Below are 23,184 nucleotides of genomic sequence, written 5' to 3' on the forward strand. Positions count from 1 at the left end.
TTTACACTTCTTTATTAACTTTTTGAAAACGTGATAATCTATCAGCATTGCATTTCATCTCTTGTCTTTAAGCCCCTCAAAAACAAAGTATTTAAATTACAGTGTTTTGAAAGAATAATTGGAAAATTATGTGAAACTAATACCTCCATCTATAAAAAATCTGAGCTGTTTAAATTTTTGAGAGATGATGTGGAAAGAAGCAATAAATTTCTAAAATATAGCTTTTTACATAAAAATCAATCTATTTTTGCAGGCCATACCAATTTTTAAAATTTAACATTGTAGCTACAATTGGAAAGGTCCACCGGGGGCCCAGGGAGTGACCTCCCGTTTTATCCACGGGGCCTGTGCGCTCCATTCCCTTCAGAGCAGAATGAACTAGATTCTTTAGGATAGCTGCCTTTCCATCTGCTTTCTGTCTTCTGTTTGATGCTTCCCGGGTGGCGCAGGGTAAAGAATCTGCCTGCACTGCAGGAGACACAGGTTCGAGCCTTGACTGGGGAAGATGCCCTGGAGAAGGGAATGGCAACCCGCTCCAGTACTCTTGCCTGGAGAATCCCGTGGGCAGAGGAGCCTGGCGGGCTGCAGCCCACGCGATCTCACGAGTCGGAAACGACTTGGCGACTAAACCGCTACCGCTGCTGCTGTTTGATGACCTGTTCTCAGGCTCATTACCACAGAGGAACATGAGCAGGTTTTCTTCTTGCTTAACATCCCTGAAGAAAAATAACCCATGGCTCTCTTCTGGGAACACAAACTTGGGGTCACGGAGTCAGGAACCTAACTGGAGCGTCTCTGGCGCGGAACAGCTGGGGCTGACAGTCCTCTTGACAGAAGGGCAGTCCCAGCGGGTGCCGCCGGCTTTGTGCCGGGGATGCGGCCGTTCGCTGTGTTTTGGACTTTTACCCATGTTTCAGTCCATGTTCCCAAGCACATCGTTGGAGTTTTGTAATATGCTCGTGGCCGTCAGACTTCCATGCTTTTGAACACACTGCATATTTTGACTGTTAAATGATGTAGCATGTTGAAATTGTATCACATCATGTTTTTCAGAAGACTGTTCAACGTAGTTAGTATTGGTGTTCACATGAAGTGTGCTCAGACTCAACAGAGATTTCCATTTCTTTGACCAGAATTAGCAGTTATCTTTTGTCTTACCTGCATGGCAACGTTGAGGTAGAATCAGGGAATCCTGATTCCTTCGCCAGCCTTGGTGAATGGTTGTCCCAAATGAGACCTTCTGCCTTTGAAGAAAACATGGGCAAGAGGAACATGCTTCATCTGAGGCCCTCACAGTGCCATTTCGTTCAGATCAGACTAGGAAATGGGGCAGTGACGAAGAGAACAGATACGGTTACTTTGTTAAACAACCAAGCCAGGCATACAACTTCCCGTGGCTCTAAAACGCGCAGATTTATGATGCAGATGTGTGGGCATCGTATTTGGAAGATACTTGCTGGGAAATAGAACTTACTCCTGAAAGAAAAACAGCACCTCTTTTTCCTGCCTCAGCGTTGCTGGCCTGGTTTCTGTTGTGAGACCTGCAGACTGGTCCACGGTGGGAAGCCCGCCTGCCTGTGCTTCTCCCCGAGGCCACCAGGCCGTGACAGCTAAGAGCGGCCTTCTTTCTGTGAGAATATGAGATGGCTTTGGGCTTAAACATGCTTAGGAACTTTGATTTTGCTGATGGTTGTCACAAAGAAATCTTGAATGAAATTGTATCTATTTTCAGAAGAAGGGAGGCTTTTCTTAACTAGGATTCATGGATAACACACACGTGTTTTGGCGTCGGGAGGCACCCTGTGTCAGCCCCTCCTGTCACAGGCCAAGGAGCAGAGCTTGCGCAGAAGCTGTCTTGGTCTGCGTCCCCCACGGCACCAAGGGGAGCTGCAGTGTATGGTCCTCTACCAGCTAAGGAGAAGCTGGTTTGGGTGGTTTTCCTGCCTCTCTTCTTATCTTTCTTAGACCTGTAAAGGCTCCACTTAGCAGCATTATTACGAGGCTGCCTGCCTGCGAGAGCTGTATCTGGGCACCACGCCTGTGTAGACAGACTGTCCCTTCCTAGGGGCAGGGCCTGTCACCCAGAATACCAGCAGCCTAGGCGGACAGAAGACACGCCGATAGCTGGTAAACTAGGGCATGCAGAAACCCACATGTGTCCTTTGTGTCAATACAAAGGGCTGTGTGCCTGCACGTGGAGAGAATGGTGAGTTAGTAGGAAGGCGGGGTGCAGAACCTCCCTCCCTCAGCTGGCCCAAGGACCAGCACGTGGGACTTGTTCCTGAAGAAGTAAGGGGGGCCCAGGCGTCCTGAAACCCAGCTAGCACCCCGAAGCCACAGCTGAGCGGCCTGGCTGCTCCCAGGCCTTGTCTGTGGGGACAGACACCCACAGTCGCCTTTTTTTAATCAGAATTCAGCATGCTTGTTACTCCACCGAGGACATGGTCAGAACTCCCTTTCTGCCTTGTTATGTAACATAACTGCTGAAGATTTCACAACCAGAATGAGGGCAGTCAGCTACCAGAGGTGCCGTTCACTCTCATTTTCTGTCCAGTCACTAGTGAAAACTCAGAATGGACATCCTCAAGTTTTCAGAAATTTAAACTTTTCTGGTTGATTATTTTTTAAATATTGAAAGATTAAGCCATCTTTACACTGCCAGTTGCTTGTAATGTATTTTGTAAAGTCTCACATTGTAATATGTACTCCTGAAAAGCCTACTGAATCTCCCTTACATACTATATTTCGTCATGCAAAAATCCTAATTTGCAGCTGCACCTACTGAGTTGATTTTGGCATTGATTTTAAAAAGGCAGAAATTATGTCTTCTCATGTCATTATTTTAATGCTTTTGCCCTAATTTACTGCACTAATGCCTCTAAACTCAGCCATTGTATCCAAAGCGAAGTTACAAAGACTTCTGCATAAAAGGATTGTCAGATAATATAGGCACTAGTTCCCTTCCCCGGGCTTGCTTCCCGTGCTTCCAGAAGTCTGCAGCTTTTTACAGTGGTCAGCATGTTTAAATAATGGGTCTTAGTGGGACTTAACACAACCGGTGGTCAAATGACCTGTATATGGTGTGTGATCAGTAAGTGTTACTGCCTGCCCAATTAGTCTTAATACTTCAAGCATCAAAAATTATTTTCATTATCCAAATTGATGAGCCCTTTTGTATCTTAGTATTATGAATATTGACTACCGAAATACAGAACTATTATGAAAAGTCCACTTGTTAAAGAAGTCCTAGATTAGAGTTCAGTTTTACCTCTTCACATAAATATTCCTGATTGTTTCATATTGGAGTTTGCTTTTACAAAACAAACAAACAAACAAACTAGAAAACATTCAAAAAATCTTGTTCAATATAAAATACTTTGGAAATAAATAATTATGTAAGCTGGGCCAGTCATTTTAAAAAACAGGATCTTGACCATCTTGTGTGTCTGGCACTGGAGCTCCCAGGCCTTTGGGTGGAGGCTTGGTCTTGGTTTCCAAATGGAGGTCTTTGAGAAGGCTCCTGCCTGTTAATGTTCCATGGGGTCAGGAGTTCTCTGGTGGTCCAAAGTCCTGGACTTGGGTCTCCCCTCTCGGGGATTTCAGCCCAACCCCTTGGGTTTCAGCACCAGGACTTCACAGGCCACACAGAAGACATAACCCCAAGACTAAAGGTGAAAGAGCATCCAACAGCCAATAACACCCAAAGAGATTCACACACTTACAAAGGGAAAGGAAGAGAGAAAAAAATGAGTAACAACCGGAGTCAAGAAAAAAGAAAGCGATCAAGCCAATAATCAAACCCTTAAGGGAAAATGGATACTAAAAACTAGACTCCCAAAAATGCAGAATGAAAGACAAAACATCAGAAACAGAATTTAAAACGTGGAAAAAATTGCAGTGTAACTAAGCAGTAAAATGAGGAAAATGAAGTGAATTTATTTTAAAATAAGGTGCTTTTTTTTAAAAGCAGGAAAGGTTATACAAATTAAAGGAGTAATAAACAACAGCATGATAACACCATGGGGAAAAAGGGGGGGATATATATAGAATATATATGAGAAGAAGGGCCCTGTGACTCCCCCACTTTCCTGCTCCACTCAGTCTGCCTCCTTGGAAAGTCTTCCAGTATTTTCAGGAAGGTCTCTAAGTCTGCTGTGGGCGCTGTGGGGTCAGCTCAAACTCAGAGCCTGCCTTGCTCCAGCTTGTACTTATTCCCAAAGTCCACAATCTGATGCTCAGTTCAGTTCAGTTGCTCAGTCGTGTCTAACTCTTTGCGACCCCATGAACCGCAGCATGCCAGGCCTCCATGTCCATTACCAACACCCGGAGTCCACCCAAACCCATGTCCATCGGTGATGCCATCCAACCATCTCATCCTCTGTCGTCCCCTTCTCCTCCTGCTCTCAATCTTTCCCAGCATCATGGTCTTTTCAAATGAGTCAGCTCTTCGCATGAGTGGCCAAAATATTGGAGCTTCAGCTTCAACATCAGTCCCTCCAATGAACACCCAGGACTGATCTCCTTTAGGATGGACTGGTTGGATCTCCTTGCAGTCCAAAGGACTCTCAAGAGTTTTCTCGAACACCACAGTTCAAAAGCATCAATTCTTCTATGCTCAGCTTTCTTTATAGTCCAACTCTCATTTCCATGCATGAGTACTGGAAAAACCATAGCCTTCCGTAGATGGACCTTTGTTGGCAAAGTAATGTCTCTGCTTTTTAAGATGCTGTCTAGGTTGGTCATAACTTCTAAGGAGTAAGTGTCTTTTAATTTCATGGCTGCAGTCACCACCTGCAGTGATTTTGGAGCCCAGAAAAATAAAGTCAGCCACTGTTTCCACCCTTTCGCCATCTACTTGCCATGAAGTGATGGGACTGGATGCCATGACCTTAGTTTTCTGAATGTTGAGCTTTACGCCAACTTTTCCCTCTCCTCTTTCACTTTCATCAAGAGGCTCTTTAGTTCTTCTCCACTTTCTGCCATAAGGGTGGTGCTGTCTGCATATCTGAGGCTCACAGTCTGATGCTAGTTCCAGGGAATTGACCTGCTGCCCCTGCGGCTGCACGGTGACTCCCCCTCTTCCCTTTGTGTGCACAGCCTCCTGCTGTTCGGCTTTGGCCCTGGACCTGGTCCTGCTTACAGGTCTCTATTCTCGGCCGAGACACGGGGGTGAAAGGAGCCAGTTATTGGGGTTCAGTCGCCTTGGGGCGTGTGGGGATTGCCTGCTGTGCCTGGAACTTGCGGGAAGTCACCAGGCGGCCGTGCGCCTTCCCAGAGGAGTTGGCCCTGTGCTGGGGGACCTCTTGGCAGGGCCAAGCCGCTTGGTCTCCCAGGTAGACGCGCCTTTTGCCTTTGAGCACCCGCCATTTCTCTGCCTTCTGGGGTTCCGAAGCCCCCCGTGACGCCACCTGTGTGGGGTTTCCCAGTGTGGAAACGTGTCCTCCTTCACGACTCCCTGCCCGGGCGCAGGCCTCTGTCCTGGAAGCGCTGTCTCCCTTTCTGCCCCTGCCTTTTGGCCTCGCCCATTCTGAGGACGCTGATTGGCCTTTCTGAAAGTTTGGGGTCTTCCTGCCGGCATCCCCAGGCTGTCCTGTAGGAGCTGCCCCACACGCAGAGGGTGAGCTTTTGATGTGATCTCCCTGGCTTGAAAGTCTCCTCCGAATTCTTCTTCACCTTTTCCTAAGGAAAGTTCCAGAGCCTCTCTCCAAGTGTCCCATGCAGTGTGTGCAAAGTGCTTGGTGAGTGGTCTTGTGTTTCCCTTGATCTTGCCTCCGGCCTGGACTCTGCGTCACAGGAGAGCAGTGAACAGTACAGTCATGCCGTGTAAGTCAAGGTGAGAACCCTTCAAATCCGAGATCAACCTGTGCTGCGTGTTAGCGGCCTGGCAGAATGTTCACCAAAGTTACTCTGTGAGTTAATACTGTGAAAATTCTTTTAAAGAAACAGATATGTTGTGTAGCAGACCAAGGAATGAAATGCCAGCCAATGGAACGGATGGTCTTGGCTACTTTCTAAAATGTAGGCTTTCCTATTTTTAACATAATTTTCCATTTTTCAGCTCATCACTTTTTGTGCCCACTTTTAAAGAACTTCATTATTAAATAACACACGCACACACTTACACACAAATACACTCACACATGGTCACACACACATGCTCAGTCACACATACACACTCATACACACATACACACTTGCACACAAAGACTCACATACACCCTAACCCTAACTTTTGGCCTCCATTTGAAGAAGGGGAAGATAAGGGTGAAATGTCTTATGTCACTTTTAAAATGTTTTGCTTTTAATTGGAAGACAGTTGCCTTACAATATTGTGTTGGTTTCTGCCGCACATCAGCATGAATCGGCCCTAGGCGTACACAGGCGCCCTGTCTCCTGAACCTCCCGCCCAGGTTTTCACGGCGCGCCAGGTCTGAGCTCCCAGCGTGCACAGCAGATTCCCGCTGGCCGTCTGCTTCCCATACGATAACGGCTGTGCTTCTTGCTGCTCTGTTCTCCCCGCGCCCTCCTCCCCCGCCGTGTCTGCAGGTCTGTCTGTGTCTGTGTCTCTGTTGCTGCAAATAGGGCTATCAGTGCCCTGTTTCGAGGTTGCATATATGCGCATTTTTTCTCTTTCTGACTGACTGCACTTGTATAATAGGCTTTAGGTTCGTTCCTCTCACCAGAATGACTCAAACGTGTTCCTTTTTATGGCTGGGTACTAGTCCACTGCGTACGTGTACCACGCTGCTTTATCCAGTCACCTGTCGACGGACATCTAGGTTGCTTCCACGTTCTAGCTGTTGTAAATAGTGCTGCAATGAACACTGGGTTAGATGTGTATTTTTCAGGGATGGTTTTTTCAGGGAATATGCCAAGTAGTAGGACTGCTGGGTCGTATGGGAGTTTTATTCTTAGTTTTTTTTTAAGGACTCCCCACACTGTTCTCCATCGTGGCTGTACTTTAACAGACGTGTAGAACACAAGCTTCTTAGGCAGCTGTATTTGTTTTTTTATGTTTCCGCATTTCATCTTTATCAGCATCACTTTTTAATCATCCGCACTGTTATTCTTCCTTGAGTCCTCAGTCCTTCCCAAGGCAGCCTCTGGCTCTTGTTCTTCTGCCCTTTCTGAAGGCTGCCTCCTTGCATCTGGGCTGGATGCTTGTCTGAGCTCAGCCTTGTTAACAGAGCGTCACTGCTCCACCCGCTCTCCCGTCTTGTCTCTTTTCCGTGTTCCATCTGGACATCCACCTTCCGAGTCTCAGTGGTGCTTCTAAGACTACCCGAAATATGGATATTAAAGATTAATATCCTGAAGTCCAGATGATGCCGAAATATTAAAACTAAAGAACCACTGGGGTCTTAGGTCAGGGCCTCATCTGGTCACCTTCTAGGAGGTGCATCTGAGTCATCAAGGCGTGTGCCAGGGAGTCTCTCAGACCTACCAGGGAGAAGTGTGTGTGTATGTGTATGTGTGTGTGTGTGTGTGTGTGTGTGTGTGTTGCTTTAGCAAAAATCCTGGATTTTAGAACATAATTGCCACCTAGTCATGGTTATTATTTGTCTTTTTTTTCGGTGTATTAAAGCAAGCACATCCAGGGAAGGTCGGAAGCAGATATGGGGGATGCGGCCCTCTATGTGCCAGGCTCCCAGCAGTGGGCTGGGGGGGAGGTTAGTCACCAAGCTGGGGCGTTGTCCAAAGAGAGGCCGAATGCAGGAGAAGGGTCAGTGTGGGAGTTTCCTAGACAATGCAGTGACTTCTGCTAATTACTGTTCCTTTTTTAAACCAGTGAGCTTCTTAAGCTTTATTAGCATGACAGGAATTAGGGCCCTGGCTCCTATTAGGAGAGAGAAAGTGGAGAAGAAGCAAGACTAGATTGGCAGGTCACTATATTTATCCTGTACCTCAGCCCTTGTTCACTGTTTAAAGACACTAAGGAATAAAGTTCCTGTCAATCACTGTGTGAAGAACTGCTTTGAAGCGATGCTGCACAGAAAGGGAGTGAGAAATTGGGGTGCCCAACGGAACAGGAAAGATGTACAGAAGAGCACGGGAAGCATCTTGTGAAATGACATCTGCTCCAACACTGGTTATAACAGTGAAAGACTGGAGACCACGTCCATCCGTGAGGGCTGGTTAAACCAGAGGCGGCTCATCTGCACAGTGTGGGGGGCTCTGTAGGTGTCAGAAAAGGGCGAGAAGGGCTTGGTATGTGGGCAGCGAGCCAGCCCCACCATGGCTGCATGGAGAGCAGCCACAGACGCTGTGCACGCTGTGCTGCTTTTGTGCAAAACACGGGGGACTGTGGACATATGGACACCTCTGCTTAGATCTTCAAGGAGAAAGAGGACAATAAAAGATAAACTAAAAACGCATAAAAATGTACAGGGGGAGGGAGGGATTAGGGTAGAGGAATCCAGGAAGAAAGTAAGATTTACATGAATGCACCTTGATATGCAGTTGGACTTAGGAATCATAAAAAAAAAAATTTATCCAAAGAAGCAAAAACGTTTCCCACCCCCACATACACAATGGGATAAAAAGGAAACAAACGAACGTAACTGTACTTTGTTTCTGACATAACCATGTAAAGAAAATTACCTTGACTGACCTTAGAACACTGTGCCTTTATTACATTCTCAATGAAATGTACTCTAAGGACAAAAAAAAAAAAAAAAATGTAGAGTTTAAATTGTATTTAGCAGTCTTACTATTAGTTATGTTGATGTGGTTAATTAAGATTGTCTGCCAAAGAAATGTCTAAGATCTAAGGAAAAAAACAGTGAAAACATTGTATCTGTAGATTTGAATTAGAAGTACAAGCAAGGTCTTATTCTTCCCTTAAAAAAATAGCCCTGTACCTAAGATCTGTTCACTAAAGAGCCTGGAAAACAGTGGAAACCCAGTAACAGCACTCCTAGGCCCCAGATTGTGGTCTTTGAGCACCATTCTCCGCTGTAAGAATCCGGAGGTCCTTGGAGAAATGCCTGTCTCCAGGGCCAGGTGAGCAGTGTACCTGCTAACTCTTGACTGTGTTATGCCAGAAGCCAGGGATGTGTCAAAGGCTAATCAGTGACCTCAGAAGGACTTAGAAACCCACCTGCAGGGTTCCCATTGGCCAGCGATGGGATAACTGACTGCAAGTGAATATGTAAAGAAAACCCGAGTTTTAATGACATTATATCAGGAAGAGGATGCCCCACCACTCCCGCGTTCATACTGCTTCAAATGGCGGTGAGGAATGTGCACTGATTACGTGAATTATACATAGTTAGGGTGCCCAGGCTTTCTCTCGCCCTCTCCCCTCTGCTGCAGGCTGGGTCTGGGACCTCAGGTCATCTTACTGGGACAGGAAACAGTGCTTTGTACTTTTTTTCATCCATAACTGCCAACATTGAGACCTCGGTTCAGTTCAGTCACTCAGTCGTGTTCGACTCTTTGTGACCCCATGGACTGCAGCACACCAGGCCTCCCTGTCCATCACCAACTCCCGGAGTTTACCCAAACTCATGTCCATTGAGTCGGTGATGCCATCCAACCATCTCACCCTCTGTCGTCCCCTTCTCCTCCTGCCCCCAATCCCTCCCAGCATCAGAGTCTTTGCCAGTGAGTCAGTTCTTCGCCTCAGGTGGCCAAAGTATTGGAGCTTCAGCATCAGTCCTTCCAATGAACATTCAGGACTGATTTCCTTTAGGATGGACTGGTTGGATCTCCTTGCAGTCCAAGGGACTCTCAAGAGTCTTCTCCAACACCACAGTTCAAAAGCGTCATTGAGACCTCGGTGGAGCTAAAATCAGCCTCTGAGATTCCAAAGCCTGGCCCTGGTCCAAGGTCCTTCCCGCTCCCTCCGCCTCAGTCTCTGAACCTGGCTGAGTCTCTTCAGCGCCCCCACCTCTAGAGGAAGAATGCGGATGGGTCATCTGTGCCCTGGGCAGCCTCCCAGTCCACAGGCACGCACTCAGAGACGCCGTCTGCCTCGCTGGGGCTGTGAATTGGCATTGCTTCCCCCGCTGGAACTTTCTTATTTCATCCTCTGTGAAATCTCAGTGGAGACTGGAATCTTTCTAGCTATATCTAGAAAGATAAATATTGCTGGCCCATTACCACTGATTGGGTGGAGAAGTAACATCCTTTGTTCTGCTTCTTTCAGCCATGGAGTTCCACGAGCACTTGCACAGCATCGGCACCAAGGAAGGCCTGAAGGAGCGCAAGCTGCAGAAGGCCGTGGAGAGCTTCACGTGGAACATCACCATCCTAAAGGTACTTCCTGAGCCGTCTCTGACGCTCCTGCGTTTGCCCCCTTCTTCGCGTGTGGCTTCCCACTCCTTAGTGTCCCGTCTCTGACGCTCCTGAGTTTGCCCCCTTCTCCGCGTGTGGCTTCCTGCTCCTTGGTGCCCCGTTCCCTGAGCTCCTGAGTTTGCCCCTCCTCTGCGTGTGGCTCCCGCTCCTTAGTGCCCCATCTCTGACGCTCCTGCGTTTGCCCCCTTCTTCGCGTGTGGCTTCCCACTCCTTAGTGTCCCGTCTCTGACGCTCCTGAGTTTGCCCCTCCTCCGCGCGTGGCTCCCGCCCCTTGGTGCCCGTCTCCTGCGCTCCTGAGTTTGCCACTTCTCCGCGCGTGGCTCCTGCCCCTTGGTGCCCGTCTCCTGCGCTCCTGAGTTTGCCCCTCCTCCGCGCGTGGCTCCCGCCCCTTGGTGCCCGTCTCCTGCGCTCCTGAGTTTGCACGTGGCTCCCACCCCTTGGTGCCCGTCTCCTGTGCTGTGCGTCACAGCCCATCAAGGCTGCAGTGTTCTCACGGGGGTCCAGTGAGGACTCTGCTTTCGGGAGAGTCTGCGGCACGGTCGCTGCGCAGGCGGCTCACGGGGAGGATAGGGGTCGAGTGGCTGGCACGTTGTGGGTCCTGCCAGGAAGGGAAAGGGCCTTGCGTTTCACCCTTGAAACACTGCAGACTTCATAGCTGCCAGTCGCTGCATGGGAAACAGCACTGATTACAGAGAAACGACTGGGAATTAGAAGATTCTAGTTCCTCAAATTTCATTCAACACTTGAAAGTATAATCACAGCCTTAATATTAATGTGATCCCAGGAAAAAAAAAAAAAGGAAAGAATCGTGGGGGGGCGTACTCGAAAGAAGTATGTGAAGGGAATGGCCGTTTGAAAGACATTTCCCTCCAAGGGAAAACACATCCATAACTGTTTATCTGCTTCCTTCTTCCTTCCCTCCATCTCTCTATTTCAGCATGACCACTTAAAAATTAACTGTTATTATTTTTATTATGAAAGTAATATATTTTCATTATAGAAAATGTCAAACTAGCCGTAACCACAGGTAAACATAGTCTCACCATCCAGGGTCTTTTGCTGTACATTCCCCCAGCCTTTTTCTCTGTGGTATATATGATATGTTGTTGTGTCCAACTTTTGCAGCCCCATGGACTGTAGCCCACCAGGCTTCTCTGTCCCTGGGATTTTCCAGGCAAGAATGCTGGAGTGGGTTGCCATTGCCTTCTCCAGGGGATCTTCCCAACCCAGGGATCAAACCTGCATTTCCTGCATTGGCAAGCAGATTCTTTACCACTGAATCACCTGGGAAACCCTGCATATCATATGACACGATTTTAAAAATATTATTATGTGTGTGCCTTGGGGCTTCTCTGGTGGCTCAGATGGTATAGAATCTGCCTGCCATGCAGGAGGTCGGGTTTTGAGCCCTGGGTTGGGAAGCTCCCCTGGAGGAAGGCATGGCAACCCACTCCAGTATTCTTGCCTGGAGAATCGCCATGGACAGAGGAGCCTGGTGGGCTATAGTCCACGGGGTCTCACAGAGTGGGACATGACTGAGCGGCTAAGCAGCAGCAGCAGCATGTGCCTTGGAATGTTTTTGTGTTTTTGTCTCGATCTTTTCTTCATCTCAGTGTTTGGGACCTTGAATAATAATAACACAGAAATATGATTTGTCTGGACCTTGGACAACTCAATGTAAAATTACTCTCTGGTTCACCCTCCCAGCTTTCTTCTCTGTTGAATTCAAAGCTTTAAAGACATTATCACAGCTGCCTCTTTTAATTTTCCTGTTCCCCCTCAAGTTAAAGGATCCACCCTGCAGCAGACAGTTTTCTTATCTAATTTAATGAGAAGTCACCCTTCCCAAGCTAGCCAACTTGCACTTTAACGCCCCTACTCATTTGTATAATTAAAGTCATTTTCTGAACTTCTTCAAATACTTCCCTTCCTACACATGTACTTTTTAAAAGCTCTAGATCTTCTGCTTAGTATTTAACTCTGATCACTTGTAGTTCAGTAAACAGTAGAAAGAAAAATGTACTGTGGAGAGGCATTTGGCTTTACCAGTTGCTGGTAACTATGAACTTCCTGCAAACCTCAGGGGGAAATGGCGCCATAGCGTGCAGCCCTGTGATAGAAGCAAAGGCTCATTTGGCTTTTTTTAAAAATAAGATCCCAGGGGATCCTTACGCACATTACCGTTTGGGAAGCACTGGGCTGAGGACCCCTGGAAATGGAAGCTTGGTGCACACAGTCGTGAAAAACAGCGGGCAGAAAGTAATGGATCCGATTCTAGAAACAGGAAATTGAACCGAGCGGCTGCACTGAGGAAACCATTTTCTTAGGAATTATGTCCAGGAGAGAGAACTAAAACGTCAGACTTCTGTTCATATGGAAACGAAAGCACAGGACAGGGTAGCAGGTTTTGGAAGTCTCCAGGGTAGTACTTGCTCTTGGTGGTGCTTGCCCACGGCAGAACCGGCCTGGAGTGCGGAAGGGCTGCAGAGACCTGGATCTTTTCTGTTCGGCGGGAGGGCCTCGTTCATGGCCGCGTATTCCACGGGTGCAGACGTCCGTTGGGCAGTCCAGTGCTCGCCGAGTTTTAGACGTGGGCCTGGGCTGAGCTCCCAGCCTTCTCCTGCAGGAGGGTGTGGGTCTCTCGCGTTCCTCTCCTCACCTGCTCTTTGCGCGGGGCTGGTCCTCCGGGGCTGTGCGTGGTGGGCAGCGGGCGCCCTCGAGGGGGCACAGAGGCTTGGGGAGGCCTCCAGACCTTCCCTCCGGACGTGCTGAGCAGCCCTGGAGTCGCCTGGGCGCCTAACGCGGTGTCCCGCGCCGCACCGCAGGCCTCCGGGGCCAGCGCCTCAGGGCGGCCTCAGGACTCCTGGCCGACAGGGTCCTCGGGACTCGGGACTCGGGACTCGGGAGCTCGAGAAACCGAGAAACCGAGCGCCGAGCAGAGGAGGCAGCTGCCTTCCGAATCCGCGCGCGCATCTGAACCGCGCGGCAGGCAGGGCGGCGGTGGTCGCGAGATGCAGGGCTCGCAGCGTGGGGATGGCGGATGAGACCCCTGGCCAGAAACGGCTTTCATCCGAGGGCGTCCAGCCCAGGTTTCATGAGTCTCTGCTGGCTTCGTTTAGTTTTTTCGGTTTCAAGGATTACTTTAAAATGCAGACATGGATGAAGGAGAAACGTCTATCTGATCCCACACCCAGAAGGGCCACTGTTAACATCTTGGCGTACTTTTAAAGGTTTATGTGTGTGTGTGTTTTGGGTGCGCTGAGCCTTCTTTGCCTGCCCTGGGCGTTCTCCAGGCGCAGCCAGGGAGGGCTGCTGTCTGGGTCCGGCGCGTGGGCTCCTCGCCGCAGCGGTTTCTCTGTCGCCGAGCACAGGCTCAGCAGTTGAGGCGCACGGGCTTAGTTACCCCACGCAGGTCGGGTCTTCCCGGACCAGGGATCGGTCCTGTGTCCCCCGCAGTGGCAGGTGGAGTCTTAACCATTGGACCACAGGGAAGCCCAACATCTTGTCATATTTACTTCATTTTTTTTTCCTTTGAATAAAAATCATTTAATTTGGTGAACATGTCTTCATTATAAAGAACATTTTTAATGTATAAAAGATAAGTTTTTAAATGACCTCAGATCCTCCATCTGAGAAATAATTGCTTTTAAACGTGTGACCTTATTCCGCGAACTGTTTTATATGCATACGGATGGGTGAATAGAGATATATTTTATTGATTCTGAGTCATACTTTTTCCCCATTTTTCACATCTTTGATATTTTTGTATGTCATGTAATTCATGGAATCTTTGCACTGTAGCCTAAATTGGAGTGATTTTTTTCCTTGTGAAAATTGCTCAGTCGTGTCCGACTCTTTGCGACCCCATGGACTATACAGTCCATGGAATTCTCCAGGCCCAGCTTTCTCAGAGTTTGTCTCTGTCCTGTTCTAGGGTTTCCGCTGATAACTGGGGAGAGGGTGTCATTCATTCCCACAGACTTCTGATTGCCTCTTTAATTCAGAAACCAGCCCTCAAGACCTCACACTCATTGGATAGTCAGTACCACTCTCTCTTTTTTGATGAGCTCTATTGAGGTATAACTTATGTAAAATAAAATTCACCAGTTTTAACTGTGTAATTCAGTGAATTTTGACAAATGTGTATAGTCATGCAGCCTGCCACAGTGATGACCGTCATCCCCGGGAGTCCCCTTCTGCCCCTTTGCAGGAAAGTCCCCTGCCGGCCACCTGCTGGTCTAATTTCTGTCTCTGTGGTTTCCCCTTCTCCAGAATGTCACATACATGGAGGCGTGTACTAGTAATCTTTGTGCCTGGCCTCTTGCATTCAGCAGAACACTTCTGAGAGTCATGCAAGCTGATGTTTCAGTAAGCTGTTCCTGTTTACTAATAAATAGTGTTCTGTCCTCTGGGTGTACCACACTGTGTCCATTCACTGGTGGGGGACATTTGGGTCACTTCTCGTTTTCACATATTATGTATACAGCTGCAGTGAACATCCACATGCAAGTCTTTGTGTGAACATGCGGTTTCCGTTTTCTTGGATGAATACCTGTGAGTGGAATTGCACACGTGGTAGCTGTGGGTGTGTCAGATTTGTAGGAAATTGCCGACTGCTTTATGAGCCGTTCCGTAGAGAAGCCCCAGCAGCGTTACAGGAGCTGCGGTCATCCCACACCTTGGCGACACTCGATACCGTCACTTTGGCAAGTCCAGTAAGTGTATATATAGAGTTTGAGCATCTTTTTGTTGGGTCTTTACTTTTTTTAGATTTTTAAAGAGGTCGTGATGGGTCTTAGTGTGGCTTTGTTTTTTCTGCTTAGACTTCAAGAGTTTTCTATCTGTGGGTTTATAGTTTTCATCAAATTTGGAAACATTTCAGCCACTGCTTCTTTAAATTTGTTTCCGTTTTGCCCTTTGCCACCTCCTCTGGTGACTCGTGTATGCATATGTGCTGTTTGATGTTATCCCACAAGTCACAGTGACTGCTCATTTGACTGAGGCCTCGCAGCTGCGTTTCTTTTTTCTCTAGTTTCTAGAGTTTCATCTTCAAACGATATTGCTGTATCCTCCACAGCACCTAATCTGCCGCCGACCCTGCCCGGTGGGGTCTTTATCTCACTTTCCTGCTTCTGCCGCCGACCCTGCCCGGTGGGGTCTTTATTCCACTTTCCCGCTGTCCCTTCTGTGCTCGTGGCGTCCTCTCCCTCCTTGGACATGTGTATTTCCAGTTGCTGCTGTGTCCCTCCCTCCTCCTCTGTTACCCTTGACCGCACCTCGCCTCCCTGAGCTCGGGAGCAGACTGCTGGGCTCTATTGGGAAGCTCCCCTTGCATTGACCTTGCGTCTGGACCTGTTCTCCCAGGGCTCCCTGTCTTGCACTTTCTAAAAATCATTGCTTTATACGTTGTGTCTGGTTTTCTAGTTTTGTGTCAGCCCCATCCCTAACTGTCCCGTGTCACCTCCTGCTTCCCTTCCCCTCTTCTCCTTCATCAGACAGAAGTAAAAAGAGAAAGACAGTTTGTGTCTCTGCGGGTTGGCTGACTGTTAGAATTTTTAGCATTTTTATGGATTTCCAGTATGAGTTCTGTGAGTTTTACACATTTACTAAATCCTGTCACGCCCTCGTCTCTGTGGGGTGGCTGCTCGTGTTTGCGTGTTTGTTTTCCAGTTTTACTCTTTCTGCTCATTTCATCACAGATGTGGGAAGGAAGTTCTGTAATGCCTTACATGTTTTATTTTCTATTGGAGTATAGTTGATTTATAGTGTTGTTAGTTTCAAGTGGACAGCAAAGTGATTCAGTTACACATGTGTATCTAGTCTTTTCAGAATTCTTTTCCCAGCTTAGGTTATTACAGAGTATTGAGTAGAGCTCCCTGTGCTAAACAGTAGACCCTTGCTGGTTATCTGTTTTCAATATAGCAGTGAGTACATGTCAGTCCCAAACTCCCCATTTATCCTTCCCCCAACATTTCCCCTTTGGTAACAGTAAGTTTGTTTTCTAAGTCTGTGAGTTTGTCTCTATTTGGTAAATAACTTCATTTGTGTAATTTTTTTAGATTCTGCATATAAGTGATGTCATATATTTGTCTTACTCTGTCTGACTTAATTCCTGTAGTATGATAATCTCCAGGTCCATTCATGTTGTTGCAAATGGCATTATTTCATTCTTTTTAATGGCTGAGTAATATCCCCTTACTCAAGAATCAAGATTTCCAGAAGAAATATCAATAACCTCAGCTACACAGATGACATCACTTTATGGCAGAAAGCGAAGAAGAACTAAAGAGCCTCTTGATGAAAGTGAAAGAGGGGAGCGAAAAAGTTGGCTTAAAACTGGTCCCATAACTTCATGGGAAATAGATGGGGAAACAGTGGAAACAGTGAGATTTTATTTTGGGAGGCTCCAAAATCACTGCACATGGTGACTGCAGCCATGAAATTAAAGACACTTGCTCCTTGGAAGGAAAGCTATGACCAACCTAGATGGCTTATTAAAAAGCAGAGACATTACTTTGCTGACAAAGGTCCATCTAGTCAAGGCTATGGTTTTTCCAGTGGTCATGTATGGATGTGAGAGTTGGACTGTGAAGAAGGCTGAGCACCGAAGAATTGATGATTTTGAACTGTGGTGTTGGAGAAGACTCTTGAGAGTCCCTTGGACTGCAAGGAGATCCAAGCAGTCCATTCTGAAGGAGATCAGTCCTGGGTGTTCATTGGAAGGACTGATGTTGAAGCTGAAACTCCAATACTTTGGCCACCTGATGCGAAGAGCTGACTCACTGGAAAAGACCCTGATGCTGGGAAAGATTGAAGGTGGGTTAGGGTTAGGTGGGAGGAGAAGGGGATGACAGAGGATGAGGTGGTTGGATGGCATCACCGACTCGATGGACATGAGTTTGAGCAAGCTCCCGGAGTTGGTAATGGACAGGAAAGCCTTGCATGCTGCAGTCCGTGTGGTCACAAAGAGTCACGACTGAGCGACTGGACTGGACATCCCAGTATATCTGTGTACCACGTCTTCCTCAGCCATTCGGCTGTCGGGGCGTTTCAGTTGCTCCCGTGGTCTGGCTGTTGGAAGCAGCACTGCACTGAGCAGCTGGGATGCATGCATCCTTTTGAACCATGGTTTTCTCCAGATACATGTCCAGCAGTGGGATTGCTGGATCATACTGTAGCTCTTTTTTTTAGTTTCTTAAGGAACCTCCATACTGTTCTCCGTAGCGGTTTTACCAACTTACATTCCCAACAGTGGGGGAGGGTCCCCTTTCTCCGACGCCCTCTTCAACATTTATTGTTTGTAGACTTTTTGATGATGGCCGTTCTGATGGGTGTGAGGTGATACTTCATGGCAGTTTTGATTGCATTTCTCTAATAATTAACGATGTTGAACATCCTTTTATGTGCCTCTTGGCCAGTTCTGTTTCTTCTTTGGAGAAGTGAAGTGTCTATTTAGGTCTTCTGCCCATTTTTTTATTGTGTTGCTTATATATATATATACACATTTGAGCTTCATGAGCGGTTTGTAAATTTTGGAAATTAAGCTCTCGTCAGTCACCTTGTTTACAAATACTTTCTCCTATTTTGTTTTGTCATTTCCTTGGCTGTGTAAAAGCTTTGACTTTAATTAATTCCCCTTTGTTTATTTGTCTTCTTACTTTCATTACTGTAGAAGACAGATATTGCTGCAGTTTATATCAGAGTGTTGTGCCTGTTTTCCTCTAAGAGTTTTGTAGTCGCTGGTCCTATATATAGTTCTTTAATTCATTCTGAGTTTATTTGTATGTATGCTTTTATGTATTTATGTATTTTTATGTAAAGAATATTCTAATTTCATTCCAGACATGCAGCAGTCCAGTTTTCACAGCACCACTTACTGAAGAGACTGTCTTTTCACCAGTCTATTTTCCTGCCTCCTTTTCCATAGCTTAGGTGACCATGGTGCCTGGGTTTACCTCTGGGCTTTCTAGATCCTGTTCCATTGATCTATATTTCTGTTTTTGAATCAGTGCCATACTGTCTTGATTACTGTATTTATGTAGCATAGTCTGAAGTCAGGGAGCGTGATTCCTCCAGCTCCATTTTTCTTTCTCAAGTTTGCTTTGATTGTTTGGAGTCTTTTGTATTTCCACACAAATTGTACAATTTTTTGTTCTGATTCTGTGGAAAATGCCATTGGTGATTTGACAGAGATTGCATTGAATCTGTAGATTGCGTTGGGTAGATACTGGTTCTCAGTGTTGATTCTTCAGTCCAAGGACACGGTGCATCTCCCCCATTTGTCTGTGTTGTCTTCGGTTTCTTTCATCCGTACCTTAGTTTTCTCTGTACTGACCTTTGCCTCTTTATCCCTAGATATTTTATTCTTTTTTATTAGATAGTAAATGGGATTGTTTCTTTAACCTGTATTTCTGATTTTGATTTTGTGTTGTTAGTGTACAGAAATGCAGTAGCTTTCTTTGTATTAATTTTATATCCTGCAACTTTACTGAATTCACTGATGAGCTCCAGTAGTTTTCTGGTGGCATCTTTAGGATTTTCTGTGTATAGTATCATGTCATCTGCAAATAGAGACATTTTAACTTCTTTTCCAAGTTTGATTCCTTTTGTTTATTTTTTCCTTCTCTGATTGCCATGATAGGACTCCCAAAACCGTGTTGAGTGTGAGCAGTGACAGAGGATGTCCGTGCCATGCTCCTTATCTCAGGGAAGGTGTGTCCAGCTTCCCACCGTTGAGAACGATGTTAGCTGTGGGTTGATCATATTTGGATTTTTTTATGTTGAGGTGGGTTCGTTCTGTGCCCACTTTCTGGAGAGTGTTAATCATAAATGGGTATTGAATTTTGTCAAAAGCTTTTTCTACGACTGCTGAGATTATCATATGATTTTTATTCTTCAGTTTGATGATTTGCAAATACTGAAGAAGCCTTGCACCCCTGGGACAGGCCCTACTGGATCAGGGTGTACAGTATAATCTTTAGTGGGCTGTTGCACCCCCGGGACAGGCCCTGCTGGGTCAGGGTGTACAGTATAATCTTTAGTGGGCTGTTGCACCCCCGGGACAGGCCCTGCTGGGTCAGGGTGTACAGTATAATCTTTAGTGGGCTGTTGCACCCCCGGGACAGGCCCTGCTGGGTCAGGGTGTACAGTATAATCTTTAGTGGGCTGTTGCACCCCCGGGACAGGCCCTGCTGGGTCAGGGTGTACAGTATAATCTTTAGTGGGCTGTTGCACCCCCGGGACAGGCCCTGCTGGGTCAGGGCGTACAGTATAATCTTGAGTGGACTGTTGCACCCCCGGGACAGGCCCTGCTGGGTCAGGGTGTACAGTATAATCTTGAGTGGACTGTTGCACCCCCGGGACAGGCCCTGCTGGGTCAGGGTGTACAGTATAATCTTTAGTGGGCTGTTGCACCCCCGGGACAGGCCCTGCTGGGTCAGGGCGTACAGTATAATCTTGAGTGGACTGTTGCACCCCCGGGACAGGCCCTGCTGGGTCAGGGTGTACAGTATAATCTTGAGTGGACTGTTGCACCCCCGGGACAGGCCCTGCTGGGTCAGGGTGTACAGTATAATCTTGAGTGGACTGTTGCACCCCCGGGACAGGCCCTGCTGGGTCAGGGTGTACAGTATAATCTTGAGTGGACTGTTGGAGTCGTCAGTTTGCTAGGGTATCTTCTGAGGATTTTTGCATTCATGTTCATCAGTGAATTGGCCTGTAATTTTCTTTTTTGTGATATCTTTGTCTGGTTTTTGTATCAGAGTGATGGTGGCCTCATAGAATGAACTTGGGAGTGTTCCCTTCTCTGAAATTTTTGGAATAGTTTCAGAAGGACAGGTTAACTCTTCTTTAAACGTCTGATAGAATTTGCCCCTGAAGCTATCTGGTTCTGAACTTTTGTTTGTTGGAATTTTTTTAATTCACAGTTTCAATTCATCACTTGTGATTGGTCTGCTCATATCTGCTATTTCTTCTCTTCTGTCTCAGTCCTGGAAGACTGTACCGTGTTGAGCACTTGTCTGTTCCTTCCGGGCTGTCCATTTTATTGTATATAGTTGCTTGTAGCGGTCTCTTATGATCCTTTCTATTTCTGTGGTGTCGGTTATAACTTCTTTTTCATTTCTAATTTTTTCGACTTGAGACGTAAACGTTTACCAATTTTGTTTATCTTTTCAAAGAACCAGCTTTTAATTTCATTGATCTTTTCTATTGATTTCTTCATCCCTGTTTCATCTACTACTGCTCTGATCTTTATGAGTTTTTTCCTTTACTAATTTTGAGTTTTGTTTCTGGCGTCTTTCTCTAGGTGCTTTAGGTATAGGTTAGGTAGTTTGAGATTATTCTTTTTTTCTGAAGTAAGATTGTATTGCTATAAATTTCCCTCTTAGCACTGATTTTTCCGTGTCCCATAGGTCTTAGATCATCACACTTTCATTTCATTTATCTGTAGGTGTTTTATTTCCTCCTGATTTCTTTAGTGACCTGGCTGTTTTGTGGCATATTGTTTAGGCTCCATGTGTTTCTGTTTTTGCAACACAAACACAAAGGTTTTTTTCTTATAGTTGATTCCTGATCTTGTAGTGCTGTGGTTGAAAAAGAGGCTTGATACGATAGTTCTCTTAAATTTACTGAGGTTCACTTTGTGACCCTGCTTGTGATCAGTCCTGGAGAATATTCCATGTGCACGTGAAAAGATCGTGTATTCTGCTACTTCTGGATAAAATGCTCAGAAAATATCAGTTAACTCTGCCTGGCCCAACACTCGCTTAAGGTCTGTGCTTCCTCGCTGACTCTCTGGTGGTCTCTGCACTGGCGCACGTGGGTGTTGAGGTCCCCACTCCTGTTGCTCCCGGTTTCTCCCTCACGGCTGTTAGCATTTGCCTCGAATGCTGCGGTCCTCGTACATCAGCTGCATGTATATTCATAGTTGTTTTATCTTTGTCTCAGATGCCTTTGTTGTGTAGGGTCCTCCTTTATCTAACAGTTTTTATTTTGAGGTTTATTTCGTCTGATATGAGTATTGTTAGTCCAGCTTTCTTCTGATTTCCATTTCCGTAGAATTCCTTTTCCCATCCCCTTGCTCTTGGTCTGTGTGTGTCCCTAGGTCTGAACAAGTGGGTCTCTTGTAGACAGCATATATATGGGTCTTGTTTGTGTATCCATTCAGTCTTTTCATTGGAGCATTTTATCCATTTATGTTTAAGGTAATTATTGACATGTATGTTTTTATTGCCATTTGGTTACTTGTTTTGAATTTGTTTTTGTAAGTCTTTTTCTTCCTTTCCTCTTTTGTTCTCTTCTCTTGTGATTTGATGACTAACTTTAGTGTGTGTGTGGATTCCTTCTTCTTTCTTGTATCTATTGTAGATTTTCAATCTGCAGTTACTGTGAGTCTTCGATATAGCAGCCTGTGAATAAACAAGATAGTGTTAAGCTGCTGGTCTTTTCACTTCAGACACACCCCAGTGCCCTGAGTCTGCGCCCTCCTCGTCTCACACTTGCTGGTTTTGACGTCATATTTGTGTGCTGATGATCTTCAACCCTCACTTTATGCTTGCCTTTATTGGTGAGCTTCCCATTTGTAATTTTCTTTTTTCTACTCGTGGCCTTTTCTTTTCTACCTGGAGAGGATCCTTTAGCATTTGCTGCAACGCTGGTCTAGTGGTGCCAGATTCTTGTAGCTTTTGCTTTCCCATAACTTCTTATTTCTCCACCAAATGTGACTGAGAGGCTTGCTCAGTATTCTTGGTTCTTCCTTTTTATCACTTTAAATATATTGTGCCAACTGCCTGCAGAATTCCTGCTGAAAAATCAGCTGATAACCTTGTAGGAATTCCCTTGTATGTTATATACTGCATTTCCCTTGCTGCCTTTAATATTTCCTCTTTGTCTTTAATTGTCAGTTTGATTACCAAGTGTCTTGGCATGTTCCTCCTTGGGTTTGCCCTGCCTGGGACTCTCTGCACTTCCTCAACTTGGGTCACTGTTTCCTTTTCCATGTTAAGGAAGTTTTCAGCTATTATCTCTTGAGATATTTTCTCAGGTCCTTTCCCTCTCTTCTCCTTCTGGGATTCCCATCATGCAAATGTGCATTTAATGTTGCAGAGTTCTCTTGGACTGTGTTAATTTCTTTTCACTCTTTCTTATTTTGTTCCTTGGCAGTTATTTCCACCATTCTGTCTTTCGACTTAGTTATTCATTCTTCTACCTCAGTTATCTGCTCTTGATCCCTTCTAGTGTTTCTTTCATGTCGGATATTGCATTGTTCCTTTCTGTTGGCTTATTCATTTGGTCTCCAGCGCCTCGTTAAACATTTCTGTGTCTTCTTGGTCTGTGTCTCCTTTCCGTCTCTGAGATCTTGGATCATTTTCGCTATCCTTCCTCTGAATTATTTTTCAGGTATGTTGCCTGTCTCTAATTCACTTAGTTGTTCTTCTGGGGTTTTATCTTGTTCCTTCCTCGGGGACATAGTCTTCACCATCCCATCTTGTCTGACTTTCTGTGAGTGTGGTTTCTGATCTGGCTGCAGGCTGCCGTGCTTGTTTCTGCCATCTGCCCCTTGGGCGAGGCTGGTCTCGAGGCGTGTGCAGGCCTCGGTGAGGGGGCCTGGTTCCCGCCCGCTGATGGCTGGAGCTGGGTCTTGTGCCTCTGGTGGGCAGGGCTGTGTCAAGGGTTGTGTGGAGTGGGCGGCAGTGGGACTGGGCAGACTTCGAGCAGCACGTCTCCCGACGGGCAGGGCTGTGTTCCCGTGTGTTGGTTGTTCGGCCTGAGGTCAGCACGTCTCCCGACGGGCAGGGCTGTGTTCCCGTGTGTTGGTTGTTCGGCCTGAGGTCAGCACGTCTCCCGACGGGCAGGGCTGTGTTCCCGTGTGTTGGTTGTTCGGCC

General features: G+C 46.5%; 1 protein-coding gene across 2 annotated transcripts in view; it reads left to right on the forward strand.

Annotated features, from left to right (window-relative positions):
* Positions 1-23,184, forward strand: part of PLCL2 (phospholipase C like 2) — a 210,074-nt gene that overhangs the window by 164,634 nt on the left and 22,256 nt on the right. For both annotated transcript variants that reach the window (XM_025286467.3, XM_025286552.3), the window contains one exon: positions 10,151-10,260. In XM_025286467.3, the coding sequence (XP_025142252.2) occupies positions 10,151-10,260 (110 nt within the window). The remainder of the gene's footprint in view (positions 1-10,150; positions 10,261-23,184) is intronic.

This window comes from Bubalus bubalis, chromosome 1 (genome assembly GCF_019923935.1).
Source record: "Bubalus bubalis isolate 160015118507 breed Murrah chromosome 1, NDDB_SH_1, whole genome shotgun sequence".
Classification (NCBI taxonomy): domain Eukaryota; kingdom Metazoa; phylum Chordata; class Mammalia; order Artiodactyla; family Bovidae; genus Bubalus; species Bubalus bubalis.